The sequence below is a fragment of the Glycine soja genome, chromosome 10 (genome assembly GCF_004193775.1).
Source record: "Glycine soja cultivar W05 chromosome 10, ASM419377v2, whole genome shotgun sequence".
In the NCBI taxonomy this organism is placed as follows: Eukaryota; Viridiplantae; Streptophyta; class Magnoliopsida; order Fabales; family Fabaceae; genus Glycine; species Glycine soja.
The window spans coordinates 43,353-53,662 of NC_041011.1; the positions used below are offsets into that span (position 1 = coordinate 43,353).

Sequence of the window (10,310 nt, forward strand, 5' to 3'; positions counted from 1 at the left end):
AGTTCGTTGCAAGTACAAATATAGCTATATATACACCCAGCGTGTGTGAGATTATGTGATGAAAGTTACTATATATTGGCGTGAAAATGAAATTAGATAGAAGTATTTTTTTTAATGTGAATATAAAAATATATATTATAAGATATTATCAAACCTTATTCATTACTGTTGTATTAGCTTCAATACTATTGGACTTTAAAAAAAAACCATTACTATTGGAGAGTTGCCTTAATTTGTGGCACATAGTGACTCTTTTGATAATTTTTCTTCTAACACAAACAAATTTTGAATTACACCGTGTTGTCGACATAAATACTATTAACTTTTACTAGCATGCATATATATCTTTTCATCTTTAATATTACTTACGTATCATATATATATATATATATATATATATATATATATATATATATATCTTTTGATATGTATCAACTAGCCAAACTTACATGTATTAAAAAAATTGAAACCTTAACAAATTATTAAGACTAACTACAAACTAGTAATATCATTGAATTAGTATATCGTGCATCGGTGCATGGCGTGGTAAATAATATGAAGTATTAACTAATAGTTTTGTCACTCTTGTCTTGGTACCACTGGCTTGTTAATAATTAATTATACGTACTCGATCACATCAAAATGAAATGCTAAATTATTTCTTTATTCCTTAATTGGCACGAAGTAAAAACTGGAATAGTATTGAATCGATCTACAAGGAAGAAACAATGATGCTAGGTTGGACGATGTGGTTGTTAACCACACTGTTCAACTCCTTCTGAAACCTCTCCATGGCCTCAGACGGCAAACAAACCGGTATAACCAACCCTTCCTCTCCTTTAGCATTCTTGAAAGGTATGTAAAAGCTAGCAACACCAGGTATGGCTCCAACCCCTCCCTTGGCGGGTCCTCCATAAACAGCCTTCCCCCACCCAAACTCAACGTTTCCAAACCCAGCACGAGTCACATCTGACACAACATAGGATCTCACAACAGTGAAGTGAGGCCGTCCCTTGGCCACCATTAAATTCGCCACCGAGTGCATGTATTCCTCAGTCACGTCCGCTTTCGCTTTTCTCACCAACTCGACAGCGTATCCCAAAGGATTCTCGCACAGCTTCCCTGCAGTGGTGACCGCAGCGGGGAACGCAAAAGCGTTGCCGTAGTAACCACTTGGTAAAGGTGGGTCAAACTTGGCGCGCGCGTTGACTATGCAGAGGATGCGAACCTCCTCGTCTTTGTCTGGCTGCAGCGCTATGGTGCGGCAGCGCCAAAGGCATGCGGTGAGAACCTCGAAGTTGGAGGAGGAGCATTGATCGGCGCGTGGGATGAGGCGGCGGATGGCGGACACCTCGCTGGGGCCGAAGAAGAAAGAGCGATGGGCCATGTCGTCTAAGGGGATGATGGTGCCTTTGGTGTCGGGGACTTGTTCGTATTCGCGGTGGGTGCACGTGACTCTTGGTGGGTCCCGCGCGTTCAGGAGCTCTCTGCGCCACAGTGGTGGGACCGATGGCTCGTGCCTCCCGCGAGCTATTTCGCCCAGCGCGCTCATGAATTGGACCAGACCGGCTGCGTCGCTCATCGTGTGGTTCAGCCGGAGAGTCAATATGAAACCCCCGCACTTGAGCCGCGTTACCTGCGCCCATTCCAATTCAACTCAAAGAAACTACTACTCTACCCTGAATATGTTTTTAATTAATATTCTTTCTAAATATAAAATTATTGTTTTATGAAAATCACTTTCTTTTAGTCTTCCATTTGTTTAAAGTATGGATTCTTGTCTTTCACACAAAATCAAACATATATAAAAAGACAGTTTAATTTTAAAGAACTAATTAAATAGAAAAAATGTGTCACTGTTCAAAAAATTGTTTCTTCAACTATAAAACAAGAACGACACATTTTTTTAAAAGGGAGTAAGAACTACGTACACATAACGCATGCATGAAAAGCATGTTCATAAATTAAAAGATTTGAACCTACGTACTGATGAAAATTTTCAATAATTTACATTAAATACCAGATTTAAACTTTATTATAAAAATTGTAAAATAAACATAAAAAATCTCTTTAACTCATTATTATATCAGGTCGTTTTCCTTTACATTTTATTTACTACCAACTACTTCTATTTATTATGTCTCTTGTTCTTGATATCACCTCACTCGTGAATAATCTTACTTTGTGGTCCATTATTTTTGTCCTGTTTTATTTCACACTACTATATAAAGGGTTTGATAATATCATTGTACTTTTCAAAAATCACGTTTCTACAATACAGCTTTTTTCCTTTAAGAAATACAATATTGAAAAATTACATTGTAGTCATTTTCACTTGTGGGATTTGAGTATTTGAGCAATTAATTTGAATACATATTTAAATGTTAATAACATATTAAGAAAAAATGTAGTTTTTTATAATCATTTCCGAAAAAAATATTTTTTCAAATTAAATATTTCCAACTAAACCATGTTAGATCTAATAAGTGGAAATTGATCTCCAAACTAAAATCTGGCACATGACAAGTATAGATATCCTAATACACCTTTATTTTTTAAGTATATTTATAACTGTTTGCATGGTAGGAGGAAGAGGGAAAGGGAGAGATGATAAAATCAAATTGTATTATTTAATTGGTGTAAGTGAATGAGATGAAAATATTTTTAAAAACAATAAGATCTATTCTATTATTTTTCATACATTTCTATTTGTCATTTTATTTATTTATTTATTTATTTTTCTTCAACGTCCAATCACCTTTAATTTTCATTTTATTATTTCTCACATAACTTGCTTCACTTGTTTTGTTTTCATCCACCCTATTTTTTTCACTTTACCAATCGGAACCTATGGAATGGAGTTAAACTGATTGAAAATTAATATAATTTTTTTAATACCAAGGATATATAAAGAAGGGGACACAAATCAATCAAAGCCTTGGCTAACAGAATATTTAAAGTATAGGAAAAAAAATTAGTTATAAATTTAAATTGGTATAACTTTTAGTTTACAACTTTACACGTTGTTAAATCACCTTTAATTTATAATGATCGTAAGAATTGAAATCAAAATCTTTAGGACATAATCAGCAACATAATCAACACTACACTTGAACGAGTGTAAATTAATAAAAAGAATAAATAAGAGAAATATAATTAAAATGAAAATACTAAATAATTTTTTATTATTCCAGTATATAAGAAAAACTATTTTTTTTATTCATTTAAAAAAAAGTTTATTGATCATTGAACATTTTTAAGATATAATAAAGATATATTATACCTGTATAAGCAGGAGGGGAGTGTTAAGAACTCCTTGGGAACCAGGAACATCATAAAGGAGTTCCTCCCAGCATGGGAAAGGAGGTTGAAGAGCATCACCAAAATGCTTAAGAGTGACATCTGCATCAGCCTCAATGAACAAAACACCTAATTCCCCAGTACAATCCACCATCAGTTTCCGATCACGTCCTTCCCTGAGCCTACCAGCAAAAGGATAGTAGAACACAAGCGTTTTGGCCAAAGCCTTTCTGATAACCTCAACAGGGTCTTTCCCTGCCATGGATGGGTCGTGGCGATAGATCTGTATCACCGGAATTTGGAACCGTAACCCATCTTGGTCATCTATGTCGGATAGTAGCTTCACTTCGCGAGGGGTGGGTTTCGCCGGAGCTATCAGCTCTGGCTCACGCCTCCTCACGGTAAACACCAATGATGTGTCCATTAGCCGAATTGAAAGTTAATGATGGAAATAGAATTAATTAATGGTATGTATACTTCAATGTGGAGACTTAACGAACAGCACTTGTATGTATATTTAATGGAAATATTGAAATATGGAAAATATGGCATGACCCACATCGTGTTTTCCTGCTCTACTTCTTCTTTAATTATGATCGGTGTGGAAACAAGGAGCGTGATGCGACGTAACGCCATGCCAAAAGGCTTTTTATAAATTATTGGTCCGTTGGTTTGTTAAAAATCTATTTTCTATTTTTAAGATTAATTAGCATGTGAATCTGTTGATTCGTTTACTAAATATGTGAATGTGACACTGACAAGTAGGGTAGCTAAATAAAACCAATTTTAAAAATAATAATCATAACTAACAATAATAAATAAAAATAGCTATAAAATCGTAATCAATTTTATAAAAATGATTCTTTCAAATTTTTATTTTTATTCAAAAAATATTTATAATTATAAAATTATAACTAATTTTATAAAAATAATTATTTCAAAATTTTAGGTATAACTAGTTATACATAAATGATTATATAATCAATTTTTAAAAATAATAATCTATTATGTCAAATTATAATTAGTTGTAATTATTATAACCACTTATAATTTAGTTATTTATTAATTATAATTATAATTATTTAAATAATCAAACCATCAGCACCCACGGCGCTTCAAGAAGAATGATTTTCTGACATTTTTATAATAATGTTTTTTAACTTCTTCTTTTTTGTTTAATAAATGTATATATGCTTGTTTTATAATATATAGGATAATAACTAGTTCAATTTTTGAAGAATAAAAGCTCCGGACCAATGAAAAATAATTAGGTTAATTCGATTTCAATTTTAATAAAAGAAAAATTTATTGATGGACACTTTTTTGTACTAAATACGTTATTAATACCATTTTTTCCTATCATATAACACATCACACATAACACAGTATATGTTAATCCTATTATTTATAATATCTTAATAAATAAAGTTATAATATTTATTAAGATATTTTAAATCATAGGATTAACATATATTAATATTAATGGTGTATGTCTTTTATATTTACATAAGGTGTTAATGAATTATATATATATAGAATGTTATAATATTCATCATAGTTAGTGTATAATAGTATTTAAGACACACTCAAAAATTAAAAATTTATTGAATCTTTTTGCTTTTCAAAATTAAATTAAGGACATTATCATATTTTATGATTTAAGTTAAAAAATAAAAAATATTTTCCATATATATATATAAAAGAAAGAATCATGAAAAAAATATTTTGAGAAAAAAATTAGCTTTTAATTTTCATGACATATGTCTATTTTTATTTTAATATAAAATAGAAGTTTTGGTTTTTATTAATGTTTGGTGTGGTCCTTAGTATTTTTTAATTCTTCTAAAATAATTTTTTTAAGAAAAATTACTTTCATATTAGAATATTTTATCATAATATTTATTATTTACGATATTAAATTCATTTTTTAATATTTATTAATCACATCACGTCTTCACTTAATAAAAATAGAGAGAATATAAGATAAATAAAAAATTTGACTCGGTAAAAGAATAAAAAAATATCAAAGATTCAAGTCGTGACTTTTTACAATTACTTGACCCCGTTTATTGGTACTAGTAGTCAGTCTACTTATTATAAATAATAATAACAGTATAAAATTCGACAAATTGTTGGTTGGTGTGGCGGTGCGAGTACATAATTTAGGATTCAATTTTATAAGAAATAGTGCAACTTAAATCATGATTTTTTGACAATGACTTAACCTAGTTGGTTCTAAGTCTCCCCATAAATGATAAATAAATAGTAACAGTCGACAGTGCATGCATTGATAGGTACGAAATTTATCTATTTAAAATTTTAGAGCAAATTATGTTAATGAATCATTCGGATTTTTTTATAAAAATTACACATAATATTTTTTATTTAATGTTTATACCTCTTCCAAAAAAATTTAATGTTTATGTCAAATTTTTTATAAGAAATGTTAATGTAATATATAAAGAAATTTTAGTGTAATATTTTCAAACACTAAGAGAATTAGTGAATGGATAAAAATAAAGAGTGGTAACTATAGAAAAAAAGAATGATATATATTGTGTGTATTTTTTTAAAAAAAGTAGGAATTACAAGTGTAATTTGTTTTAATTTTAAGTTTAGTATATAGATTTGCATTAAATATTTACAAAGAAAATTTTGCAATAGATATTAGTTTTATCTTTCATTAAAAATACATCCATTTTATAAAAAATATTAATAAATGTATAAAATTGGATAAATTATTAGTTCATTTAGCATGTGCAATATCGAGTTAATTGCTTATATAACATTATTATTTCAATTTGATTAACGTAATTTTTTTTTTATCTTTTTAGTTTACTTTTGACTTTGTTTTCTCTATGTTACTGGTGTCTTTTTTTCTTATATTTTAAGGAACACATAATAAGAAATTAACGTATTTTTTAATCAAAACATTTATTATATAAAATATATAATTTATATTAAATTATTTAATATAATATTATTAGCATCCAACATGGAGGGATTAGGTACAAGTCATTGTTCACGGAATATAATTCCAAACGAAAATTTGATATTTGTTACCATTCATAAAACCCAAACGACAAATTGATATTTGTGTCATAAAACCTAAAACGACAAATTGATATTTGTTACACACACACACAGACTTCAATAATTTTTATATTTGTTATACTTCTTATTGATGAAAATACATCCATGGCTTCGATATTAAATTTCAAGGACTTTGTTAAAAAAATCAAGGAATTTGAATATTAATTGAAATTATAGAGTTAAAAAAACTTAAATATATTTATAATCTCTAAAAAAGAATTCTCTATTTAAGTTTTTATAAAATGTCTGCATTGTTATAATATTTATAAAACTGTAGATTTTTCCTTAATGTAGTGTAAGGTTTCATTATATTTACATATGAGTGAATGATTTATATGATAGAAGAATGAAAGAATGAACTCATGTTTGATTTTGTTTTTTTGAATAAGTAACAATTACTTATTATGAAGGAGATTGGTCTCTAAGTAAGAGACAGTTGTACATCAAATCTGACTAAGATCAAAACTATTGTAATTTTTTTGTATATGCTATTTTTATTGTATTTTTTTATTTGTCCTATTATTTAATTTTTTCTCCAATATATGATTGTAATATCATTAGTAAATACCAACACAAACTAAAACTATAAAACAAAACTTTAGAGAAACCAAATTGACAAAAATAATTATTAGGCTTAAAATAAAAAAATAAGGGTTATTACAAGTATTAGAAACATAAAGGTCAGAATCATTCTTGAAGGCATGGAAGTCTTTCATCTCAAGATTAAAGTGGATTTCAGATTATCAAAAGATTCAACACTTCCAATAAAAATCTATTTAATCCATTATTATGTCATGTTGTTTTCCCCTATATTCTATTTAGTAACTACTTTTATTTATTGTGTCTCTTGTATTTTTATAGAGTTAATTAGGATTTTGATTTCTAATTTATTTGTAAATTTCATTTTTAGTCTCTAGAATTTTTTTAGTGTTTTTGCTCCTATTTTTTTATTATAATTTTAGTCTTTGTTGTTATGTAACATTAGTTGATAACATTATTATTACATGAGTGTCACATTATATGTTAAATGATATGTAATATATCAAATATTACATGATTATTTAACGGATTTTAATTGATGAAATAAAAAAAAAGTTCAGATAATAAAATAAAAAATTAAGTTTAGGTAATAAAATCAAAATGGGTTGTATTGATGTTTTTTTAATCCACATGAATGAAAGATGTATAAGAGAATTTAGAATAACTTAGACATACATATACTTAACCAATTTGGCTACGTCCCTTGACAAAAAAAATGAGACGTTTAAATAGAAGTATGATATTTTTAATAAATAGTATGTGCTACAACTTTCAGACATAATAAATCAAGTTATGAAATTGTGATAATAAATAAGACTTTAATATATATTTTTAATGTTTTTGATAGAGCAGCCTCTTAGCTTACGTCCATATGGCTCATGACATTGATACTCTGTTGGGACATGCTAGGTGTACCCAGCAATGTTGCTGGTGCACCCAGTAATTTTATGAAATGGCAAAATTGCTCTTAAGTTAAAAATTTAAAAAGAAAACGTGTTGGCCTTTGTTTTCTTCCCCACCTTTTTGTCTTCTTTCTTCTTGCTTCATTTTTCTTCTTCCGCGCCTTCCATCGACCATTGTTGCGTTGCCGTGAAGCTTCCGTGGTGCCGTTGCTGCATTTCTGCCGTCAAGGTTAGTAACCCCTATCTCCCCTCCTCTCGTAGGTTAACTGTTTAGTTAGTTTAGGAGATGATGGCTTTAGGGTAGAAGACCGAAAAATCTCCTAAAAATGACGAAGAGCAACCGTTTTGTTATACCGAAAGAAGTTCTTTCGGTAGCTTCTCCGGAAGAAGGTTCTTCCGGTAGAAGAAAAGTTCTTCCGGAGAAGCTATTGGAAGAACCTCTTCCGGTAGCTTTACCGGAAGAACCTTCTTCTGGTAGAATGTTTTGTTGTACCGAAAGAAGGTTCTTCCGGTAAAGCTACCGGAAGAACTTGTTTCGGTAGCTTCTCCAGAAGAACATTCTTCCGGTAGAACAAAAGATTCTTCCGAAGAAGCTACCGGAAGAAGGTTCTTCCGGAGAAGCTACCGGAACAAGTTCTTCCGGTAGCTTTACCAGAAGAACCTTCTTCCGGTAGCTTTACCAGAAGAACCTTCTTCCGGTAGAACGTTTTGTTGTACCGAAAGAAGGTTCTTCTGGTAAAGCTACCGGAAGAACTTGTTCCGGTAGCTTCTCCGAAAGAACCTTCTTCTGGTATAACAAAACGTTCTACCGGAAGAAGGTTCTTCCGGGAGAAGGAACAATTTTTTTCTAAACTTAGTTTTGTTTTTTTTTATATATAAATGAAGTTAAATTAATTAAATATTATATATTAGGTTAAATTTTTGTTTTTTTGTATTTGCATAAAAAATTTGGTATTAGGGTTAGGACCTAGTTGAGTGTAAGATATATGTTTAGTGGTTGAGTGTGTAGGGTTTAGTTTAGGGTAGTCAACAATGCTTAGGGTAATGTGATTAGGGTTTATAACGTAAGGCTGAAGATTTATGTAAATATATGTAGGTTTTTAATTATATGAATAATTTATTTGACCCAAAAAAATACGTTTTCTTCATGATTTGCAGATCATGGTTAGCACACGAGGTTTAGGTCATGCTTTAGCTAGGGTTATAGGCAGAGGTAGACAGGATGAGCATGATGCAGTCGATGTTCCCCAGAGGCGTAGGCCTACTGCATCAGCCCGTAGGTGACGAGTACATATTACGGTTGATGAGGGTGTTCCTCAGGTGACTGAGGATGTTCTTCATATGGCAGAGGATGTTCCTTAGGTGACTGAGGATGTCCCTCATATGGTTGACGATGTTGCTCAGAGGAGTGAAGATGTGCCTCAGATGACCGCGGACATAGATGTGACTGTTGTAGAGGACTTAGGTCGTGATGGTGCTGAGGGGTCACATGCTGATGAGGGATTTCCTGGTGGGCCCCGTGACCCATCAGTTTTGATTTCATTTGCGGAGCATGTCGCACATGCCATTTGGACTGGACATGTATTATAATTTCTTACTTTTTTCTTCTTGATTTGTTTGTCATTAATTTTTTTTTATATTTGTGTATTTCAAATGATTTGTACTTCAATTCAGGAGCATCCTGAGCTGAAGTTGGTGTCGCACGGGAGGAAGGTGGCATTAATTGGGAGGCCAGTGCCTGCGATTGAAGGGCTGGTTGTCGCCACAGGATTAAGTCCATTGATCGAGTATTCAGTTGTAACTGGCGATCCTGGACTTATATCCGCATTTGTGGAGAGGTGATACAGGGAGACCAACACCTTCCACCTTCTAGTTGGAGAGTTGACGATCACACTAGATGATGTGTCGTTACTCCTCCATCTCTCCCTATCAGTGGCGCCTTCCACGACTTCAAGGCTCTTTCCGTGGACGAGGCGGTATTTTTGTTGATGGAGTTGCTCTAGGTGTCTGGTGAGGAGGCTAAAGCCGAGACAGTATGAGTGCGCGAGGCATATGTACGCCTCTCATGGGTTCGAGAGATCTATGAGATGAGATGCCAGGCATGACGATGGATTGTAGCAGCTTGTGCTTATTTCCTGCACCTGGTCGGTTGCACTCTTTTTTCTAACAAGAGTGCAACAAATGTTCATGTGGTGTATCTAGAGGCTTTTCATGACCTAGGTCAGAGTGGGGGCTATGCCTGGGGTGCTGCGACCCTGGTTCATATGTATGACCAGTTAGATGAAGCTTCTAGGACCACGACAATGCAGATTGGGGGGTACCTTGCTTTATTACAGGTAAATTTTGTGCTGTTAATATGTTACATTGGATTATGATGTAAACATATTTTTATGTTATGTTAACCTAATTTTTTTTTGTAGTGCTGGATCTATGAGCATTTTCTGAGTGTGCATCAGTGCGTCACCGATGATGCGT

At 31.7% G+C, this 10,310-nt stretch overlaps 1 protein-coding gene across 1 annotated transcript; it reads right to left on the reverse strand.

The window, feature by feature from the left end:
- Nucleotides 1-551: 551 nt before the first annotated feature.
- Nucleotides 552-3,803, reverse strand: LOC114372437 (benzyl alcohol O-benzoyltransferase-like). The gene is made up of 2 exons (XM_028329989.1): nucleotides 3,284-3,803; nucleotides 552-1,636 (listed from the first exon to the last, which is right to left on the reverse strand). The coding sequence occupies exons 1-2, from the start codon at nucleotides 3,722-3,724 to the stop codon at nucleotides 713-715; spliced, it is 1,365 nt and encodes a 454-aa protein (XP_028185790.1). The 5' UTR covers nucleotides 3,725-3,803; the 3' UTR covers nucleotides 552-712.
- Nucleotides 3,804-10,310: the final 6,507 nt, after the last annotated feature.